At 32.6% G+C, this 25,364-nt stretch overlaps 1 protein-coding gene across 1 annotated transcript in view; it reads right to left on the reverse strand.

Moving 5' to 3' along the window:
* LOC126879591 (probable E3 SUMO-protein ligase RNF212) overlaps positions 1 to 25,364 on the reverse strand; it is a 425,741-nt gene that overhangs the window by 376,229 nt on the left and 24,148 nt on the right. Inside the window, exon 4 of the mRNA XM_050642759.1 lies at positions 18,064 to 18,285. Within this exon, the coding sequence (XP_050498716.1) occupies positions 18,064 to 18,285 (222 nt within the window). The remainder of the gene's footprint in view (positions 1 to 18,063; positions 18,286 to 25,364) is intronic.

Consider the following 25,364-nt stretch of genomic DNA (forward strand, 5'->3'; position numbering starts at 1 on the left):
TATGACCAAAAATGCATGGTTTGCGATTCTATAAAAGACAAACAGATTTTTTTATATTGTCTCGTATAAATAATAAAAACGTGGTATTTTAAAAATAATTATTTTTCAAAATAAAATGTCAATTTAAAAAACAAAAAGGATTTTCCGCGCCAGGATTTGAACCTGGATCTCCTGAGTGAAAGGTAGGAGCCAAGTAAGCAATGCTATCAAATGTTCTGAATATCGTGTATAAATATTTGACATTTAAGTTGTAGCGTTTGTCCATCAACTTTTATATTTTACCTTTTCTTGTCTAAAATCCCCGGTTTTGGGCTAGCTGACACATCATTTGTTAATAAGCTTTGGAACACCTACCTAAATAAAAAGAAACCAGCCATGCTAAAATGCTCCGGTCAAATTTGACACTACCTCCCGGGCTATAAGATTCGATTCCAGCAATAAAATTGCTGGTAAATAACTTTTCCCAAAAATGGCCTATTCTCCGATAATCAGCCCAGACTAAGGGTGAAAGAATTGAAAAATAAAACAACATATTTTTACATAAAAAATCAGGAAAAACACAACTTCTGGTAAATCGATTCTTTCGTCTCAGGAGCTTGATCTTATACATCAATAAAATAACCCATATACCAAATTTGGTTAAAATCGGACTTTCCGTTCAAAAATTATCGCCCTATTAGTCACATATGTATAGTTGCCATTTTGAATGCCCGCCATTTTTGTAAAAGGCAAAATCTGAGATGACCTCGTACCTAATTTTGAACCTTTATATGTGTAGTATATGTCGTCCAAATTATATGCTGCTATAATTAAATGCACAATTCTTATAATATTTGCACGAATCTGCCGCACTATTGATTAAGAGATTCTTCTACTGAATAATATGGCCTTTCAGATAGATATTCTGATGCCAAACCGATATTATCTTATTGCTCTTTTTTGTAATTTAACAATAACATCGGATTGGGCAGCTGTACCAGAACCCCAAAAAGGAAGACCATATCGAAGATGCGACTGGAACAAAGAAAGATATGATATTTTGGAAGAGGCTAAATTGAGTTCCTTCGAAACAGATCTTATTGCATAGCAAGCTGAGGATAGTATCTTACTTAACACATCGATATGTAGGGACCATTTAATATTGCTGTCTACAGTACTGATCTGGATGTTATTAAGAGCTAAGAGTTGAAGAGCTCCTTTATAGGATAATGCTACTATTTTATCTACATTAAAAGAGAGTAAATTAGAATCGGACCAGGTTTTTATTGTAAGTAAATCAGAAGTTATAGTAGCATGAAGAGTTGCAATATTTGAGTTGCTTCAAGTAATAGGTACTGGCATCATCGGCAAAAAGAAAAAAATTTCCATCGAGTTTTAATCCAGTGATGTCATTGATAGGGATAAGTATGATGTCATTGATAAGGAAAAGTAGAGGACACAATACTGAACTTTGTGGCACACCACATAGAATGTTTGTGAGACTAGAGTCTGTATCATTCGCGCTAAAGGGTTGTCTGACTCGTTTACTATCAGGATAAAAAAATTGTTCGTCTATTTCATGAAATTTGGTGGCATATCATAGTCAGTGAATTCACATCTGGAATCGAGATTTTCCTGAATCTTTTAAATTTAGTTGTTTTACAATTTGATATGTTATGTATATGCTACAGGTAAAGTTAGGTTAACGGGTAATATAAACCTAGGATTACCCGCGTAAAGTGCGAAGTACCCGCGAGGTATTGGTAAAATAAATGCAAATATACCATTTCATCTAACTGAGGATGCAAAAGTGTCATTCAGGTCCAGTGGTTCCAATCATAGGTACGACAAAAGTTTAGGAAAAGCGCCTAGAAGATGTTTCGTACTGTATACAATGACATATGCGTCAGTGAATTTTGTAAAATAATCCAAATATCTCTTAAAGTTATTAACATCGAAGAGTTTTGTATCTGTATTCTGTAAATAGAAACAAAACGCAATACTTATGCATCGGGAATGAAGTAGAAGATCTAATAGTTAATGAACATGAAACAATCAAGGACTGTGAAAAATATATATTTGGGAACAACAATTAACAAGAGTGGGTGCACCGAAAAAGAGATAGAGCAAAGGATCGTGAAAGGAAAAAAGGTGATTGGATGCTTAAACCCGATGCTATGGTCAAAAGAATTATCTAATCAAAGAAAACATATTATCTTTAACTCAATCTTTAAAAGTATAGTGCTCTATGGATGCGAAATATGGCAACTTACTAAATTCCTGGAACGACACCTACTTGCATTAAAAATGGACTTTTGGAGAAGATCGGCTTGAAAATCAATTCTTGAAAGAGTACAAAATGACCAAATCAGAAATATAATGGAAGTCGAGGTAACCATCATGGACGAAATTCAAAGGAGACAACTGATCGGGTATGGTCATGTAGAAAGAATGGACGACGACAAGCTGCCAAAACAAATTTTAAAATGGACGCCAAGGGAAAGAAGGAAGAAAGAAAGGCCGAAACAATCCTGGCTAGGCGGCATTCAGAAGGAATATCGATTCAATGTCGGAAAGGAATCATCACCCTGGCGAATGGAACGACCGACGAAACTGGAAATTGAGAACCGGAAGGCGAAGAACGCTGTAAATAACAGGGATAATAGTAATAATAACATCGAATAGATACAAATGTTTAAAAAGTCTTAATATAAAATACGCAAAAACGCAAAATCTTCAATACAACGGAATATAAATAGGTAGGTATGTCGAATTTGATTCATAATATTTAATATTACATATGAGCTTAAAAATATAAAATATAATTTGTAGGGCTTTCCATTTGGTGGTACAGTAGAACCCCGATTATCCGTGTGCGGATTATACGGGCTGCGGATTATCTGTGCTATGATTTTCTATTACTCAAATTGCATTTTTGAGGTTTTATCAAAGTAGCGTGACCGTAAATTACTCGCCTTAAACCCTATACGCCGAGAAGGAAACTCATAATGAAAGATTTATTTTTTCTGTTATCAATTTATGGTAGGTACATATTATGTATGTATACGTACATATGTATTTGAGAAATAAATGTTTGGATTATCCGTGCATTTCAATTATCCGTGCCAACGTCCGGTCCCGAGGAGCACGGATAATCGGGGTTCTACTGTATTCCCATATGTACCGGGTGTCCCAATAAGAATGGTTCTCGGCCATATCTCAGGAAGCGTTTGGCTCAGGAGGGCGTAATTGAGTATCAAAAATTAAAAAATCAAAATTTTACAAAATTTACCTAATGAGAGTGCGCTGAAAATTCAAGCATCGTATTCTTCATAAAAATCTGCGCATATTTTATTTTACAAGTTTAAGCCTACCTTTGCAAATAAGAGCTAGGGTGAGTGGGAACCTTCTTATGAAAAAATGTCTGTAAGTCCGGTTCTCCTAAATCGAATTTTGCATACTTGGTCTTGTTGAAAACAGCTCTTTTTCGTCAATGTAAGTGTCTTATTTTCGAAATAGCCTAATAAGTAATATGCAAGCTAGGAGGCGTTATTTAATTATTTTCAGAAATCTAGTTTTATTTGGAAAATATTAAATACAAGTATGCATTTTTAATCATGTATTACAAAATTAGACTAAATTAGCAACATAATATCGAAAACCACATGTCGATACCTTTTATCTATCTCGAGATATCTTAAGAAATGTGTAAATTTTAAACTTAACTGTTACTGTTACCGGTAAACGAGGTTAAGGAAAAGTAGTGTGCTATGGAAAAAACAAATAATCATTTTCCAGATGTAAACGTATATAATTAATTAAAACAACAATAAGACAAACAACACTATAAAATTTAACAAAGAAATAAAAGCAACTACTTACTAAGTCTTAGTGACTGTCTAAATGTTCAAATTGTTGCCCATCATTTTCGATGCAAGCATTTACTCTTTCAAGAGTATATTGAATAGCAATAGATTTTAACTGTTTTGTACTTTTATTTATGGGGACGGAGTAAAGACCTTGTTTTTGCCGCTAGGCCTACTACGCCAGAAAGCATTATATAGAGTCTAGAGAATACGAAACGCCATTAAAAGCATTGCGAAAACAGAAATTGAGACTGCTGTTCAATCTACTCCTGAAAGAGTAAATCCTTGCATCGAAAATGGTGTTCAACAATTTGAACATTTAGGTCGTCGTTCTTTGTTATATTTTATACTGTTGTTTGTATTATTGTTGTTTTAATTAATTATATACGTTTACAACTGGAAAATGTTTCTTTGTTTTTTCCATAGCACACTTCTTTTCCTTAACTTCATTTACCGGTGACATTAATAGTTGTTTAAAATTTACACGTTTCTTAAAGATATCTCGAGATAGAAAAAAGGTATCGACATGCGGTTTTCGGTATTTTTGGTCTAATTTTGTAATACAGTAAAAAAATGCATACTTGCATTTAATATTCTCAAAAAAAAACTAAATTTCCGAAAATAATTAAATAACGCCTACTAGCTGGCATATTACTTATTAGGCTATTTCGAAAATAAGACTCTTACATTGAAGAAAATAGCTGTTTTCAACAAGACCAAGAATGCAAAATTCGATTTAGCAGAACCGGACTTACAGCCATTTTTTCATAAAAGGTTCCCACTCACCCCCACCTCTTATTTGCAAAGGTAGACTTAAACTTGTGAAATCAAATATGCGCAGAATTTTATGAGGAATACGATGATTGGATTTCCAGTGCCCTTTCATTAGGTAAATTTTGTAAAATTTTGATTTTTTAATTTTTGATATTCAATTACGCCCTCTAGCGGTGGATCTACAATTATGAAAATAATTTCCAGGCTCTTCCCGAGGCAACTTTTGTTATAAATATTTTTTCTCAAAGCTGTAATATAAACGGTTCCTGAGATATGGCCGAGAGCCATTCTTATTGGGACACCCGGTACATATTGTCAACAATACACTGCATATTGTTGACGTTTTTAATGTATTGCAATGTATTATGCATTAAAAGCCCTGTTCACAAGACGCTTTATTCTCATGCTTTTTAGTTTATCTTCTTTCGATGATTTTATGGATATAGGTATACCGTTATTTTTGTATTCACTTATTTTCCGTTCACGCCAGACGCCCGCATAACCAAACATAAACCCAAAATCGTCCATAAAACGAAATTTAAAAATGGCGTGTTGTTATATTCAGTTTGCCATTCGTAATGAACCCTTAAATCCAGCGTAATCTATTTGTTCTGGTAGGTATAAAAACAAAAAACCAGGAATAATTGATTCGAAATAAAACACGTGCACAAATTGGATTTTATTATGGATTAGTGGCTCCGGTAAAAAAACTTCATTATTATTGCTGTTATCCTTTGTCCGTTGTGCGCCGTACAAAAGTGCAATCTAAGAAAAACAATACTAAAAATATTCACCGTATTTTTAGTGGTTCGACTATATTTTATAGGATTATTAAATGTAGATATCTCTCAGTTTATAGATTAACTTAAACGCCCAACCTTTTTTAGGTTCCATGTACGCCCAAGGGTGGGTAAAAAATGTCCACCTCGAAAATAGCTAGTGTTGCCCAAATGCAAGACCAAGACGAGACTTAGACAGTCTTGGTCTTGGTCTTGCGCCAGTACACCTGGTCTTGCTCTTGGTCTTGGTATTGCGCTCCCGGTCTTGGTCTTGGTCTTGGTCTTGCAGCAAGAGTCTTGCAAGTCTCGCAGTTGCCTATTAGCCTATTGCATATCTTTGAACAACTTGACAGAGATGTACATTTTAAGCTAGAATATCATAGCCGTAGTAAAGACCAACCCAATTAATAAATATCTAGACCAGCGGTTCTCAATTTGGGGTGCATGTACCACTGGTGGTACATATCATTATTTGCGGTGGTACACAAAACGCAAACACAGCTAAAATCAGCACCACAATTATTATTATACTTAATTAGATTACCTAGCTAGATACCTATTTCAGTTAGTTGGTAACAAAAATAATAAAAAGTATTTCATGGTTCATGACTCAAAAAGATTGAGAATTACTGATCTAGACAACTGATACCGGGTGGAGTTTGAACCCATAATCTAAGTGATCCGTGCCTATGTTCTAACTAACTAAAGTTTATTAGAAACTTATATATTTTATTATATTAATACAGGGTAGCAAAGCCATATCCATGATGAACGGCATTCTGTGAGACCAGACAATATCTAAAGCGAACAAACAGCTCATATACAATAGCATACTTAAAAGTATAATCACATATGGCAGTGAAGTTTGGCCACTGAAACAAAGAACGGAGAAAATGCTACTAGTAACAGAAATGTACTTCTGGAGAAGAGCAGCAGGCAAATCAAGAAGAGATCGGATACCAAATGAGAGAATACGAGAAATGATGGGAGTCACGCATACAATAATTGATGACATAAAAACAAAACAACTAGTATGATACGGCCATGTACAGAGAATTCCAGATGACAGGATCCCTAAGAAGATTTTGGCATGGACACCGCAAGGGAGAAGAAAAAGAGGAAGGCCGGGAAGAAGCTGGAGGGAGGGAAGTGAAAAAGAACTAGAGGAAAGAGAAATACCTTCAGGTCTATGGTTAAAAAGAGAAGAATGGCGGTTAGGAGCCGGAAGGCGCCGAAGAACGCTGTAAACCGATAGTAATAGTAGTAGTAGTGCATTTTATTATCTAATATAAGCGAATGTAATGTCCAATATAAGCGAAAATATGAGGTTATCATTGTAATTTCAGTATTTTATAAAAGCTAGAATATTCTACAGAGTGATGCTAGCTCTGTGAAAAAACACACTTTTATTGGTACACCCGGTCTACAGTGACAATAATAATTGACTTGTCTAGCAACAATAATATTACAGCGATATTTATAAAAATAAGACAACAAAAAAATCACTTAAATCCCACAACAGGCTTAGGAAATTCAAGACATTAACAATGACCTGCTTTTAAGGTGGTGAGTAAATTTTTTAGAGAAGTGTATATTGTTAATTTCGGTATTTTATTTACACTGTTCCTTTGTCTCGTTATCATACTATTCATACTTTAAATAATAGCCGCGCTGTTTTGGCAAATTTTCTGTAACCCAGTGATCTCATAGCATAGGTCATAGCACATTCAGCAAAAATAATACATAATAGTCTTACTATTCTATATACTGATAATTTATCAGCAAGGTGACGTATTTTTAAAAAGTTTGGATATGATATTTGATATTACTATCGGCGTCGCAGAGCAAGAATGTTATGTTATGATTAGAAGGCGACTATTCTCATAATAGGTCTGGATCCCGCGTATGAAAAAAAAGTTGATTAATAGCAAGCTGAAAATTTGTTAATAGCTTAAGGGTGTCTAGTCGGACAAACTTTGATATTTGGGAACACTGGAACAGGGGAAGTTTTAATTGTGGAACAGTTTAAAAGTTTGGAACGGTCAGACCACGAAAACGTCACATGTATTTTGTCTTTTTGCCAATTGATTTGTTACCCTTTCATTAAACTCTCATGCAAAAATTATACTGCTATTTTTCACCTGTCGTAATTCCTGTCATTTGACATGTTCTACGTGTTCCACTCATTATATCATGCCCATTTGGTGATAAATAGCAGCCTGATTTTTGCATGAGAGTTTAATGAAAGGGTAACGAATCAATTAGAAGTTCTGTCGGACAAAATACATGTGACGTTTTCGTGGTCTGACCGTTCCAAATTTTTAAACTGTTCCACAATTAAAACTTCCCCCGTTCCAGTGTTCCCATATATCAAAGTTTGTCCGACTAGACACCCTTAAGCTATTAACAAATTTTCAGCTTGCTATTAATCAACCTTTTTTTCATACGCGGGATCCAGACCTATAACCCGGACAACTAATTTCAGAGAAGTCGTCTGATGGGAAGGAAAGTACAAAATATTTTATTTTTACATTGTAATAATGACCTGAGTACGTGTCAAATGTGTCAAGTGTTCTTTAAATGGATATTTTGACTCGCTATGTATGTTTATGGTATTGTTCGTAGTGAACATAAGTCCAATTTTCAAAATTTTTGTTACAAATTTTTTTTGTTTCTCATAAAGTATGTAAGAATATAGCCGAACTAATATGCATACTCCCTAAAATGACCCTCAGTTCTAACTGCAAGACGCAAGAGTCTCGCAGGCTAAGTCTTGTTCTTGCTCAAGTCTTGCACGGTAAGTATTGGTCTTGCTAATATTAGGCGGTCTTGGTCTTGGTCTTGGTCTTGGTCTTGCGAAAACGCAAGAACAAGACCAAGACTGCAAGACCAAGACCGATTTTGGGCAACACTAAAAATAGCTAATATATTTATTGATAGTTGTTGTAAATGGATTAAACTTAAGAATCTTATGCTTGATAAACACAGAATCTTCTAAAATATTAATATAAACAATTTAAAAACCTTACAACAAAATTACAATGTACATCAAAATTAACATACCAGTAAAAGCCAGTAATTCAGATTTGTCGATTTTCTCCACATTCTTCCTTTCAACCTCCTCATTGGCGGATAATTATGTAGATTATGTAATTATACTTCGATAATTATATGGATTATCTTCCTACCAACGAGAAATTATATAGAAATCTTTAGTAACCAGTTTTACCAAGGGTGTACTTTTTATGCCCACCCATATTTAACTCAAGATGCTACTTTTATTTTCAAAAATATTGGTAGAACCAAATTAACATTCGATAAAGGGCTGTCTTTTTAACAATAAATAATTTTTTAAAAATTTTTAAACACGTACTATAGTTATTTTCCTAACAAGTGCAGAAAGTCATTCTTTTCCGTACGCGACTGCAGTTTGCCGAACGACGCGAAGCGGGAGTTCGGCAAACTGCAGTCGCGTGCGGAAAAGAGACTTTCTGCAAGAGTTATGAACAATATTTTTTCTAAGAGTCTTTAAAAAATTACCAAATCTTAATCAATTAATTTAATTAATATGAAAATACATACACAAATTAATTCTTTGACAAGTTTGTCAAAACCAAACTTTCAATATAATTAGTTAGCATGACGACGATCTTGGTTTCCATGACGATGATTCAAAACGACTGTTATTGTCTACCGATTTGACTTTCTAATATTATGTCAAAATAATTTTATTTCATCGAATTGTCGCGTTAATTTCATTAAAACAGGAACACAATAAGATATATTTGAAATAAATTAGTAAATAATATCTAAACATTAGTGTATTGCATGTATTATAATTACTTTAAGGCCATATTAACATATCTAAATTAACACGCGTGCGGAAAAGTAAAAACCGCGTGCGGAAAAGTAACACGCGTGCGGAAAAGTAACACGCGTGCGGAAAAGTGAAACTTTCTAAACTAAAATGCGTGCGCGAAAGTGGACATTTTTGCACACTCGTAGAAAAAATATGTTACAATAGAATACGCATTAGGTGGACATTTTTTACCCACCCTTGGGCGTTTAAGGGTTAAAACGTACATTTTATTTACACCCATTTTCCTTTTAACAAAATCTCCTACATTCAAAACATTATCATCACAGTTAATGGAGCAGAAAGTAACAGAAATTATAGATACAATATAAAAAAAATAAGTAGAAGGCAGGAAAGCCATCACAATTTTAAACTGCATTCTATGGGACCAATCCATCAGCAAAGAAAACAAAAAGAGAATAAAAAAACTATGTTTTCAATCAAATAGCACATAAAACAACATCCAAAAATGCTATTCTACATCCTACCAGACTGAAAAAAACAATGGGAACCTTCTCTGGTAACACCTCCGAGGTTTCTACAATTTGCAAGCCATAACGGATGCTGAGACTAAGGAAGATGAGGGAATTTTACAATTTATAATTCACGTAAAGTTCCAACGAGAATGATTCCCTTCGTACTCCAATCAGAGTAAACATGTAAATCAACAATGAATAACCATTTTCAACCCCTACACTGTCAACTTTTTTCATAAACCACATCAGATACAATTTCCTCTTCTCTGCTACACCATTCATGACGACCACATACATCTATTTCACTCCCAATTGTCGATAAGCAACATCTTACTTTAACTCTTTAATATTCATTTGTACCTCATCCTCTTACATCCTCATTATTTCACACCAGCTTTAATTTTCCAAAATTTAGCTCCTACATCACATATACAACCACATCCATCAGAATTGAGTCTCATTCCAGCCACCTGTCTTCTTAGCCTCATCTCATAGCTTATAGATTAGATAACTATTATTTCATAACAACACACTACACATCTTCCATGGTCCAATATCACAACATACTCTGTCAGACTTCTCATACCGTCCTACTCCCCCCCATATTTTACAACCATTTCATTTTTAACCAATTTGATGTCAGGTCTCTGGAGGACTCAGTTTCATTAAGTTACTTTAGTCTCATTTTCAGATAAAAATCAGATAAAAACAAAACAGTATTTTTACAATTATCATATCACTTTTTCTATCATTATACAATTTATGTGGGGTCGACTACCAAGAAAGTTATCAGTCATTAAACAATTATCATTTCATCAATACTCTAAAAAATCGTACACATATGTACACATTACATACTATTTTGTGTTCCTAGTATAAGGCCTTTACCATTATTTGTCTAAAGGCCCCGTCTCACCATCAAATAATTGACAGTTATTTGATCAAACTTGACAGTTAGTGACACAAAGTGACAGTTAGTATGTATAGTTTGTGTCACTAGTCAAGTTTGACTGTCAAGTTTGATCAAATAACTGTCAATTATTTGATGGAGAGACGGGGCCTTAATCGTATTGACAATTTTATACCACCAATACAACACCTATTGGTATTGTTGACTGCATAACTTCCTGTAACGTAAACATTTCATTTCCCTATTTTGAATACTTAATTAATGCATTATTTTTAGAATAAAATCTTTCATATTTTGTGAACATCTTTTATTTTACTATTTGTAAATTTGATACTGTTTTTTATCTTAAAACATTTAAATTAATCTTTAATGTTGTGGCTGAAGTAATATTACAACTATGTTACATTGACAGTTCTTGATGTCATTTTGGGTTGCTCTTGAATTCACTTGTCAGTTGGCCATTGAAATCCAATATGTGAGGTTTTCTCCAAAAAAAGTTCCAACCACGTGGAGAGAGTCCTGTGTTGCCCTGGGTAACATCCAGGTTTATCTATACCATCCAATGAATTTTATATAAATATGTAAAACATCCTTATTATTTACATTTAAAGGGTTTTTACCCGATACATTTTGGTGGCTCAGGCATGCAAATTTTGTAAGTATGACCTCTTGTTCTTGAAAACATCTGTCAATTTTATCTTTTATCTCATTTAATTAGGTTATACTTAATTTTAGGGCTTTTAAACACTGATGATGGATTCCTTAATCCGAAAACGTTTTGTATTGTGACCCTTATTTAGGGTATTTTAATATATACCTTTTACAAGAAACTTGGTATTTTTAATTTCGTTGCAACACGAAACTACAGCCGCATCATTATTCCAATTCAATCAGAGAGTGCAGCAAACACCTCTACCGGTTTCGAAACTTATTAGCCTCTCATCAGGAGGCACATATGCTGCTCTCTCTGACCCAACTAGGACAAACCCCGGCGTGCAGTCACGGATTGCAACGAACGAAATGGCAGGGATGCCCTAGCGGCAACTGCTATTCTACATCCTACCAGACTGAAAACAATGGGAACGTTCTCTGGTACCACCTCCGAGGCTTCTACAATTTGCAAGCCATAACGGATGTTTTATAACCCCATTACGCCGGGGTTTGTCCTAGTTGGGTCAGAGAGAGCAGCATATGTTCCTCCTGATGAGAGACTAATAAGTTTCGAACCCGTAGAGGTGCTTGCTGCACTCTCTGATTGAACTGGATTAATGGTGCGGCTGTAGTTTCGTGTTGCAACGAAATTGAAAATGGATATGGTACAATCCATGTCAAATGACTCAGGCAAAAAATTTTGGATTTCCGATTTGTCTGAAAATTGGTATATAGCTTCTGCGGGAGGTAAAAATAAGATATTTAAGGTCAAAAAGTCTTCTTCTTTTTTCTCAAAATGTTATTTTATGCGAGTTTACAGTGATTTAGTGTTTATTTAAATAAATTTGCATTTTCTCTCATAAAGTATCAATGAAAAACATAATATTTTAATAGAAGGGACGTAAAAATATCATTATATATGGCATTATAACGAGTTACTTTGATTCAAAACAAGTTTTTGATCAAATTTTATAGTGTAGAAAACGTTAAAATACCGTTTTTTACATTTTTCTCCATTCCCAAAATACATCATAATCGATTTGGCTGAAAATTTGCCCACAGACAGCCAAACATCGGACTTTAAGTGGTGAGAAGGATTTGAATTAGATTATAATACCAAAAAAGTTACAGTGTGACTTGAAATGGAATCACCTATATTCATTTTTTATTTACATGTTTACTCCGATTGGAGTACGAAGGGAACCATTCTAGTTGGAACTTTACCGCGCTGAGCAGATGGGACGTGAATTATAAATTGTAAAATTCCCTCATCTTCCTTAGTCTCAGCATCCGTTATGGCTTGCAAACTGTAGAAGGTGTTACCAGAGAAGGTTCCCATTGTTTTCAGTCTGGTAGGATGTAGAATAGCATTTTTGTATGTTGTTTTATGTGCATCTAAAAACTTAGTTTTTTGATGGCAGTTGCCGCTAGGGCATCCCTTCCATTTCGTTCGTTGCAATCCGTGACTGCACGCCGGGGTTTGTCCTAGTTGGGTCACAGAGAGCAGCATAATATGCATAATATACATATTATGTGCCTCCTGATGAGAGACTAATAGTTTCTCGGTAAAAGTTTCGAAACCGGTAGAGGTGCTTGCTGCACTCTCTGATCGAACTGGAATAATGATGCGGCTGTAGTTTCGTGTTGCAACGAAATTGAAAATGGATATTCATTCATTTTTGAAAAAGAGAATATATATATATATATATATATATATATATATATATATATATATATATATATATATATATATATATATATATATATATGAGACCATAGTGAAAAGTATCACTCTATAGAGCTGTGAGGTATGGATGCGAAATGGATTTTTGGAGAAGAGCTGCATGAAGATCTAGATGAGAAAGAATTACCAACGAATGCATTAGAGAAATAATGGGCACTATAAATAGCGCATCAAAATGCTATCGGGGGAAGTGGATAATCTGAAACATCGGAGGGGGAGTGGAGTGACTCCAGATTACATGAATAATTAATCCTCTTCGCCCCAATGAATTGTATCACCCGAATTCCATTCTCAAGGTGTGTGCAAGTCTCTCAGGCTTTGTTAAACACTATTGCTTGCTTGCTTGAAATCTTTTAACATCGACGTCATGTTGATTTAATTTTTAGTACATTCAATTTCAACCTAAAGGTTAGTATACCTTTTCAAGTGGCTAGTTTCAATTGCTAACTTGTTTTCACTGATGATGGTTTGATAAGACTGAAAAAATTTTAATCCGTTTAGGAAATTTCAATTTTTTATAAAAATATTATACACTAGTATTTTTTACTCCACTGTAAGATTTTTAAAACCATGGTACAGCCAACCCCTAAGATTTTTCTCTTATACATATTAGATATTTACTTCATTTTTTTTATAGATAGCAAACAAAACAAAAAAGTCACACTCAAAATTAGACACCTGCTTGTACTACCTATACAAGTTATTAATTGAAAAATAAAAACTGCAATAGGTAGTAGTTTCCTTTTAAACCAGATGAAAAATGGGATGAAGTTCTGAAGATGACTCCATCGCAGAATCTAAAGTACACGCATTCTATTTTTATATTCCTTTGTAATGCAATAATAAAGATTCTAGAGTGTAACGACGAAGTTCACCCTGTAGGAGTAATGGAAAAAGAATTGACAAGATGTTGATATGTCATACAAGAGGATAATAACGTGTTACAAAATTTGAAGAAACTTGTCCACGGTTGCTCAGTACGGAAGAGATATGGTGGTGGATCTTAGCGGGGTGTTACTGATATTCTCTTATTAGCTCATAAATAGATAAAAATAGAAAAATCAAATAGAAATAAAATATTAGGCGCCACTGGTTTCCAAAATTGTGAACCAAACATATTATGCAAAAATAGAAACATTAAAAAATAGCTCAAATCAAAAATTAACAAAAACATAGTCATTACAAAATCATATACTTTTACATGAGTGCAAATATGGCGTGACTTACCTTATCTCTTTACTCAGCCAATTCTTTGTTGTACTTAAGAAACAAGAGAAAGAGAAGAGACAATAATAAAATAATATTTTGAAATGAATCAGACAGTATTTATTGAAATAAAATAAAATTGAAAAGAACTGTGATCTCTTGCAGATTTACAAAAATTAGACATCATGTTTACCAAAAAAAAATTAAAAGTTTACAAAAAAAATGCCTTGTACATAGTCCTGCATCTTCTCAGGGTTCATTTTCAAAGTCCAAGGCACAGTTACACTTCACTATAGTCACATTACAAAAAAAAAATATGTGTGTGTACTTTGTACACAATTAAGAAGTTATATTTCTATTATATTATAATTTCAACGAAATAAAATACTTCGAACAGTTTATTTTTATTTTATTAAACTAATTTTAATACTTACCACTTTCCAAAAATCTAAGAATTAAAAAAAAAAGACAGCAATTGTCCGCATTTGAACCCGGGACCTCTCGATCTCTAGTCGAATGCTGTACCAAAGACGCTACGAAGGCATTATTTACACGGTTTCTCGGACATTATGACAAATCACGGTAACAAATAGACGAAGCGAAGAATTAAATACAAAAATGTTTTAATAATACGTATTATCTTACTCACGAGGAAGACAAATCCAAAGATAAAAAAATTATAATATATAAATATATACCGGGTGGTGAATCGTAAAACGGGCCACAGGAAACTCAGTGTAAAATTCTAAACTGTTGAATTCCTGCTTCCCTAATTATTTTACATCAAAAGTCATGGAAAAATATTTGTAGAGGATTTAAATCTGTATTAAAAACAAATTGTAGTTAAAAGTTAAAATTGTACTACGATTTAAACACATTGCAAAATTTTGTAAAATAGAATACATTTGCCTTAGTAGGTATGTGTGTAAATGTTAGGCCACACGTTACTATTTAATCGACGGTACGTACAATATTGACTGAATAAAACATCTATATTATTAAGAGGAAACAATAGCGATCAACAGGTAGCGAAAACGCGTTCCAAGATTGCTGCTGTAATTTCGAATATTTTTTTGAGATATTTGGCATACGTATTCGTAATATAATAAAGAATGGCGGTACAGAGCCCAATTTGAAAAATATATTAATATGTGGAAATTACTCTGTAATTAAATACGATATTAAAAAAACGAGCCTGTACCGCCATTAAGAAGAACAAAAAAATACACTTTCTTCAAATAAACTTTTTCATCCGATGCCTAGATTTTGTGTCATTTTGGAACTACTAAAATTTTTTATTTCATTAGTAGTTCCAAAATGACATAAAATCTAGGCATCGGATAAAAAAGTTTATTTGAAGAAAGTGTATTTTTTTGTTCTTCTTAATGGCGGTACAGGCTCGTTTTTTTAATATTGTATTTAATTACAGAGTAATTTCCACATATTAATATATTTATCAAATTGGGCTCTGTACCGCCATTCTTTATTATATTACGAATACGTGTGCTAAATATCTCGAAAAAATATTCAAAATTACAGCCGCAATCTTGGAACGCGTTTTGGCTACCTGTTGATCGCTACTGTATCACCTTAATACTTTCTCCTCAATTGAGAGTATCTCATTAACTTTATTGTTTTTTAAACAATAAATGATAAAATAAAAATAATGACAGTTTGGTTAATATGGTTAATATGATAATTTCATTCTGACCGAACGCAACCGTCATCGTCAGACCTTATTACACTGTGTGTGGCCTAACTTTGGCGCACTATGTTGAAAAATGAATTACATTTTTACAAAATTTTAGTGTATGTTTAATTCGTAAAACAATTTTAGCAGTTGGTTTCAATACAGATTTCAATCCTCTACAAATAGTTTCTCATGTCTTTTGATGTAAAATAATTAGGGAAGCAGGAATTCAACAGTTTAGAATTTTACATTAAGTTTCCTATGGCCCGTTATCCAATTCACCACCCGGTATACTAAAAAAACTAATATACTTTTTCCACGCCTTTTTTGGACTGATACATACATAACTTTATATTAACTAAAGATTTAGCAACGAATAACATACTGCCTCTGTGCGCATGCGCGCAGAATAATAAAAATTCACTCCCTATCGCGCCTAAGTATAACTTCAAAAATATATATGGAGAGTACATCTGCTATCCATAGTTTTTTTTTTATAAAACTTTCAACAATTATTTTCTACGTAAAACAAATTGGCACTGCTCGAACAAAATATTGAAGAAACTTATTATTTCTTCAGTATATTAAACTGGATCAAAAAAGGCAAAAATTGCTTCATGCTTTAACGGCAATGTTAGAAACTGCTAACAAAAGAACCTCTTAATAACTTCTGACTGCGTGCGAAGAGATTAGGTATACCGACTGGTATGAAATATCGCGTTTGCCTAAAAGCGGTGAAAACGCGGTGGTTCAATACTTGATTAGACCATGATGGTCCAGTATTCAGTCCGTTGAAGAACACTTAACTCCACTACTAACACAAAGACTTCGCAATTAAAATTAAACAAGAACTTCACTATACTCAAACTCAAGAAGGACAGCCTTTGGCGGCCCTCCGAGGCTCTAGGAACTTCAACTGACTTCTCTGCTTAGATTCCAGAACTTGAATTTCAAATCTCCAAACTAGCACGAAAACCTTTCCTTCCAAAACTATCCCATTTCCTACCAATATTTCTCAGTCAACAAATTATAAACTTAAGGCACTTCAACAATTAAAATCTCGACCAATGAGAACTGCAAAATACGTTTTGGGTTAAACCCTCCTACGTACACCAAAAACATTACATCCAATCATGATAGTAATAAACAAAACGGATAACAAACGGCTTATAGCAGATCCTACAATCCACTTTTCCCATGAAAACCACTGATTCAGCTTTTCATACATCTGTCTACATTCAGACATCTGTTGTTTAAAACTCAGAACCACTTTATCTCTTTTATCGGTTGCAAAGGAATGCATTACATAAACAAAACAGCGACAACTAGGTGGCTCTCAGCGAGTAGGCTATTTAAAGTAAAACCGCGTCCTCTGTGGAATATAAACAATTCGAGGTATTGTACACTCGGAGATCGCTGGGAAAATTTACACTCAAAATAACAAAATTCAGTTTGGCAACACTGTGTTAATGTTGACAGTAACATATCTCTTTTGAGATAAACAGAACTGTAATTTAGTCCAGACAAATTAATATATTTTTTACCAACAAAAATGAGATTTTTCAACCAAACAATGTTTCAAATATGATGTGCAAAATAATTTTTAATTGGGTTTTGCTAATGAGCTTGCTTTTTTGTCATTAAAGTAGAAAAAACTTTAAATTTCACTCATTAAATCATTATCGTCTTAATTATTTGAACTGTACTAATATCCATCCACTAATTCGTAATGATTAATGGGTTGTTAAAACATTTTATCTGTAGTGGCTTCTGGAATGTCTTAAAAATATCGAATTTCATTGATAAAATGCGCATATCCCACCGATCTTCGCTTCGATCATACTTATAATACCTACGCCAAATCCCTGAGAACGTAAGTTAGATAAACAGTATAACATTCGATGATCGATCTAATATTGTGAGAAACGAAAAACTGAATCTCTGAAACGGATTTAGGATACAGGGTTGATCGAAAATACTAATGATTTTCGTACTGTTACAAGGGGTCGTAAGATGGAGGGAAGTTGCCAGGAATCGACAGGAGTGGCGACTTCTTTGCGAGCAGGCCAAGATTTACAACGGATTGTCGAGCCACTTATGATGAATACAATAATAAAAAAATAAGTACTCACCGGTTGATTCCGAAGAGGAGGCATTCCTCCTGTATTTCCATCGTAGTTATTATTAAGTCTTTGAGCATATCCTGGCATGGAATGACCAGATTGTTTAGATTTATCCTGCATCGGTGTGAGTGGAATAATTGAAGAGATAACAGATTTACATGGAGAATCATCGGTCATCGCTGAAGGAGTGCTTGTAATGAAAGCACCAGTATTTGGACCACGACTGTTACTCTAAAATGTTTATAACTTACACTATATCTTGCACTATTGTTATTTAAAACAAAAGTGTCATAGAATCCAATTAAAAGATGTGATAGACCTACTATATGGCAAAGATTTACCACTGCATATCATAAAACTGATAGAAAACCTATATTGTAAGAAATAAAATAGAAATGAAAGTCAATGGAATAATAACAGAACCCAGAAGCAAACACAGGAATCAAGCAAGGAGATTCACTAAGCCCTCTACTGTTTAACATAATGTTGGATGCAATAATAAAAAAAGTGAAGAAAAAAATAGTGTACAAAATGGACGATAGAGTGCGAAGACGACCTACAAAGATTACTGCAAGAATTCAACATTAACGCAAAAGAAATGAATATGAAAATATCAGCCCAAAAAACAAAAAGCAAAAAGCTTAGTAATAGCATTGTATAACTAGCATTGTGTAGATAAACAATGGTAATAGTCAAAGAACCAATAAGATGCAAATTTGAGTTAGACTGTTAGACAATCAAATTATATATAGGTCTGGATCCCGCGTATGAAAAAAAAGTTGATTAATAGCAAGCTGAAAATTTGTTAATAGCTTAAGGGTGTCTAGTCGGACAAACTTTGATATATAGGAACACTAGAACAGGGGAAGTTTTAATTGTGGAACAGGTTAAAAATTTGGAACGGTCAGACCACGAAAAAGTCACATTTATTTTGTCCGACAGAACTTCCAATTGATTTGTTACCCTTTCATTAAACTCTCATGCAAAAATCAGGCTGCTATTTATCACCAAATGGGAATTATAATGAGTGGAACACGTAGAATATGTCAAATGACAGGAATTATGACAGGTGATAAATAGCAGTCTGATTTTTGCAAGAGGGTTTAATGAAAGGGTAACAAATCAATTGGAAGTTCTGTCGGACAAAATACATGTGACGTTTTCGTGGTCTGACCGTTCCGAAATTTTAACCTGTTCCACAATTAAAACTTCCCCTGTTTCAGTCTTCCCATAAATCAAAGTTTGTCCGACTAGACACCCTTAAGCTATTAACAAATTTCAGATTGCTATTAATCAATTTTTTTTCATACGGGGGTCCAGACCTAGTAGTCTAAGAGACGATATAAGGTCAATTTGCACTGACCTGTTTAATGGATAAAAATTATTGGATATGTAATTTACCATGTTAACAATTACAAAAAACAAGGGTTGCCCGATCTAATCTTGTTCTAACTATAATTAATTAATATCTAATAATTAAAAAATGACATTTTTTATAAATTAAAAAAATCGACCCGAGCAGATATTATTTCAGATTTTTTAGTTCATTCTAAACAAAAAAGGTCTTTTGTAATTTTTCTGTAAAGTTGATCGTTTTCTAGTTATAAACAATTTAAAACTGAAAAAAGAACGAAAGATGACGATTTTCAAGGCTCCGTTAAAAAAAATCGACCCGAGCAGATATTATTTCAGATTTTTTAGTTCATTCTAAACAAAAAAGGTCTTTTGTAGTTGTTCTGTAAAGTTAATCGTTTTCTAGTTATAAACAATTTAAAACTGACAAAAGAACGAGAGATGATGATTTTCAAGGCTCAAAAACATATAGTATGTCAAGAATAAAATATCATTTTTGAAATTACCTAAATTCAAGTTCATACCTTATTCTATCAGTTCTTGATAAGTCTATGGACTTATTTCATTCGGAAACATTGTTTTTTAGTTGTTAATGCCCGTCTCCCCTTAAGAAACCTTCCTCGTTAACAAATAAAAAAATATGTTTTAGAATAAAACATGGCTAAAATTATTATCGAGACCTAATAGAAAAAAATTTGAACTTGAATTTATGTACTTGATGATTACAAAAATTATATCTTTTACTTGTGTTTTGAGCCTTGAAAATTGTTATCTTTCATTCTTTTTCCAGTTTTAAATTGTTTATAACTCGAAAACGATCAACTTTAGAGAAAAATTACAAAAGAACTTTTTTGTTTAGAATAATCCAAATCATCTGATATAATATCTTCCCGGATCGAAAAAATTCATAAAAGAATGTCAATTTTTAATTATTAATTAATTATAGTTAGAACAAGATTAGATCGGGCAACCCTTGTTTTTGTAATTGTTTACATGCTACTTAAATTACATATCCAATAATTTTACCTTATTAGTCCAAGCTGTGGGTGAAAAATAGGTCGATTTCAGGATATAATTCAGGAATTTTTTAAACCTATCAGGTGTTGTAAAGGACGATGCCAGGAATAACTTATACTAAAATGTAACCAAAAATTTTGTGCGGTTTTTTATTTATGACGATTTTCATTTGTTAAATTTGCAATTTTTAAAGATTTTTAATTTTGCAGCTTAGGATATTCATTTTAGAGAAAAAGTTTTAAATAAAAAATTGTAGTAAATTAAAAAACCTACAATTTGAGCTATTGCAAGTTTAATTTCGTTAATACGTTATTGCAAAACAGCCTGCGAAAAGTCCAAAATGGCCGTTTTTTGCGTTATTTATTGTAAAAATAACTTTTATGTATGTTTTAAGGCTTTAAAATGAAGATCTTTTAATACTAAATATAAAAAAAATTTGTAGTGCCCGATTTGTGAACTTATTGCTTAGATATTATAATTTGTTTATCCCAAGAGGTCAAATGTCCAAGGCTATAACTTTTTGAAAAAAAATCGTACAGAGTTAATCCAAGATCCAATCTCCTTTTAAAGACTTATATTTTCATATTCTGATGTAAATAAATGCGTATAACATTTTTCAACCTCTTATTTCGGGTTTGAAAATAAGGGGGCAAATTTCGTTATAAACATTTAGAACTGAAGCCGCCCCTGTGAGTTTCTAACTTGCAGATTATTATTGCTGAAGCCAAAATAAAGATTCAAAACTAAATAAAAATATTCTACGACCAACTGAAGCCGAGATAATTGTTTTTGTTTTCTTAAATCGTAGTGACTTTATTTATAGCAACTAAGAAATTATTTCACAGTCATTGACTAAAGAAAGACTGATATTATCTTAAAATAAAAATTATTTTGACCGAAAGTTACATTTAATTATTAAAAATGATTTTTAAAATGTAGTAGAGATTTATTTTTCGTTTTGACTGTGATTTATTGTGTCGGTTGCCCTTAGCAACGGCTAGCAACTTATAATATATTGAATCACGGTTTTCGCTTTAAATTTTAAAGCACCGCTTGGATTGACATGAAATTTGGCAAACACATAGATAATATGTTAAAGAATAAAAATGATATTGGGCCTCTGTGTGATTTTGTCCTAGGGGTGAGTTTCACCCCTTATAAGGGATGAAAAAATATATGTTCAAAATAAGTTCGGAAATGGATAAAACGTCTAATTCTAAGCAACTTTTGTTCCATAGCATTTTTATACCAAGTTAATACCTTTCGAGTTATTTTCGAGTAAATACCTTCATTTTTCAACAACAAAAAAGACACGTTTTTAGGCGGTTTTTGACAAATAACTCAAAAAGTAAGTATTTTATTGAAAAACAGAGTTTTAACAAAAATATAGCAAATTAAAAATTGAAAAAAATGGTGTACGCGCGAAATCTCTAGACGCAGTAGAAACAAAGTTCTAGCTAATGAAAAAGAGGTTCATATCCGTCAAATTTCAAAGTGAATTATTTCAACGTGAAATAACCGAAAAATCATGCACATTTTGAAGAAAAATCATTACAACTTTTTTAGAGTGTTTAAAAAAATATGTATATCTGTTTTAAGAAAAAGTTTATAGCATCAAAAGTAAGCAAGTTACGCTGAAAATGAAGTTGATCTCTTTTTTTTGGTCAAAAAACTCGGGAAAGTTACCCCCTAATTAGCATCAAAAATGAAATTAATCAATTTTACTTCAATGTTGTTTTACTCGTGTATGTGTCGTTTATGCCTGTAAGTTTCATCGGTTAAAAGTGCTTATTTTTGAAGGGGCAGTAGTTAAAAGGATTTGAACTAGTAATAATCACGAGTGTATGCAAATTTAGAACAGCCATATCTTAACAAAGAGGCAAAAAAGCAAAAAATCCAAAATATTCATAGCAGCAAAAACTAAATTTTTTTACACTTTGTGATTTTTGGTCACATTAATAAATTTTAAGTTATTTAGAAAAAAACATTTTTTTTTATTTAAAAATTAAAACAGATTTACTTTAAAACCATTTTTTTTTAATAAGCCCTTTGAACCGATGATACTTACAAATCATATAAATAATACATGAGCAAAGTAACTTGTGAAGCGGTAATGATTAATTTGATTTAAGATGCTAATTGGGGGTTGACTTTCGAGTTTTTTGACCAAAAAGAAGAGATCAACTTTATCTTCAGAGTAACTTGCTTACTTTTGATGTTATAAATCTTTTTTAAAAACAGATATACATATTTTTTTAAATACTTTAAAAAAATATTTTTCTCCAAAAAGTGCATGATTTTTTGATTATTTCACGTTGAAATAATTCACTTTGAAATTTGACGGATATGAACCCATTTTTCATTAGCTAGAACTTTGTTTATACTGGGTCTACAGATTTCAAGCATACATCGTTTTTTCAATTTTTAATTTGCTATATTTTTGTTAAAACCCATTTTTTCAATAAAACACTTATTTTTTGAGTTATTTGTCAACAACCGCCTAGAAATTTGTTTTTTTTGTTGTTGAAAAATTAAGGTATTTACTCGAAAATAACTCGAAAGGTATTAACTTGGTGAAAAAATGATATATAACGAAAAGTGCTTAGAATTAGACGTTTTATCCAGTTCCGAACTTATTTTGAACATATATCTTTTCACCCCTCATAAGGGGTGAAACTCACCCCCAGGATAAAAGCACACAGATTCCCAATATCATTTTTATTCTTTAACATGTTATCTATGTGTCTGCCAAATTTCATGTCAATCCAAGCTTTGCTTTAAAATTTAAAGCAAAAACCGTGATACAATGTATTATAAGTTGCTAACCGTTGCTAAGGGCAACCGACACAAGAAATCATAGTCGTAACGAAAAATAAATCTTCATTACATTTTAAAAATCATTTTTAATAATTAAATGTAATTTTCGGTTAAAATAATTTTTATTTTAAGATAATGTAAGTCTTTCTTTAGTCAATGATTGTGAAATAATTTCTTAATTGTTATAAATAAAGTCACTACGATTTAAGAAAACAAAAACAATTATCTCGGCTTCAGTTGGTCGTAGAAAATTTTTATTTAGTTTTGAATCTTTATTTTATCTTCAGCAACAACAACCTGTAAGTTAAAAACTCATAGGATGTACGGGGGCGGCTTTAGTTCTAAATGTTTATAACGAAATTTGCCCCCTTATTTTTAAACCCGAAATAATAGGTTGAAAAATGTTATACGCATTTATTTACATCAGAATATGAAAATATAAGTCCTTAGAAGGAAAGTGGATTTTGGATTAACTCTGTACGATTTTTTTTTTCAAAAAGTTATAGCCTTGGACATTCGACCTCTTGGGATAAACAAATTATAATATCTAAACAACCAGTTCACCAATCGGACAATACAATTTTTTTTATATTTATCATTAAAAGGTCTTCATTTTAAAGCCTTAAAAAATACATAAAAGTTATTTTTACAATAAATAAGGCAATTGCAAAAAACGGCCATTTTGGACTTTTCGCGGGCTGTTTTGCAATAACGTATTAACGAAATTAAACTTGTCATAGCTCAAATTGTAGGTTTTTTAATTTACTACAATTTTCTATTTAAAAGTTTTTTTTTTAAATGAATATCCTAAGCTGCAAAATTAAAAATCTTTAAAAATTGTAAATTTAACAAATGGAAATCGTCATAAATAAAAAACCGCACAAATTTTTTGGTTACATTTTAGTATAAGTTATTCTTGGCATCGTCCTTAACAACACCTGATAGGTTTCAAAAATTCCTGAATTATATCACGTTTTTTCACCCACAGCCTGGGGTATATATCGGATCCTCTACTAATACAACAAGTAATGACTTTCAAATACCTGGGAATTAATCTATCAGCCGACAACAATATCGAAGAAGGGGTAAAAGACCAGATAATTAAAGCCAGTAGAACGGCCGGATGCCTAAACCACACAATTTGGAAAAACAAACACCTATAATTGGAAACAAAGGCCCGAATATATAAGTAAGAAGTACAGGGCAGGACAGGACAGGTAAGAAGTGAGGAAATCAGACGCGTATGTGTGGTAGACAATATAAATAACTGGGTAAAAAACAGAAAAGAAGAATAGAATCAACACATAAACAGGATTTCTGAATAAAGGATAGTAAGAATAGCCAGGGACATATCACCGCTAGGCAGAAGTATAGGATGCCTAAGGATAAGATAGAATAACAACTTAGGGGCAGAATGAAAGGCACCGTTGAAGAAAAACGGGCAGTACTGCCTATATAAAAGAAGAAGAAGAAGAAGAAGAAGAAAACTAAAGTGATCGAGAAACAAGCGATCCCTTAAAAACTAAAATACGGAATATAGTGCAGTCACTGAAAGTGGACCAAAGCTATTACTTCCGATTTTGTTGAAACTCCATCGAGTTTCATAAAAAATGGTGAGTGCTTAAGAATACCTCAAGGAACAAAAGTGACATGGTGCCAACTTGGGCTTTTACCCTGAGACTGTATGCCACCCCTCCTCGAGTGTGAAAATTATTTTGTTAAAAGTAACCCCATAAATCGATAGAGGGATAAATTCAAACCAAAATTTTTATAAAGCTATTAAAATAAATCAATACTTTTTGAGTTATTAAGGACCAAAGATTTTAATATTTCGTGAAAAAAAATGCATGTTTTAAAGCGAGTTTTCATAAATAACACAAAAACTATAAGTTTTAACAAAAAAGTTATTATTAGATTTATTTAGATTTGAGCATGTACTCGCCGAAAAAAATGTACATTCAATTATCTTGAACTAACTCACTATGAATTAATATTAAGAGGATCGGTACGTATTTTCGGCTGCAATGCTATTCAAATGGGGATTCATTTTTTTCGAATCCTGAGAAAACTAATAAGTATTTTTGAAAAATGTAAACGCAGAATGAAAGATCACGTTATTAGCG

Source organism: Diabrotica virgifera, chromosome 2, assembly GCF_917563875.1.
Source record: "Diabrotica virgifera virgifera chromosome 2, PGI_DIABVI_V3a".
Taxonomy (NCBI): domain Eukaryota; kingdom Metazoa; phylum Arthropoda; class Insecta; order Coleoptera; family Chrysomelidae; genus Diabrotica; species Diabrotica virgifera.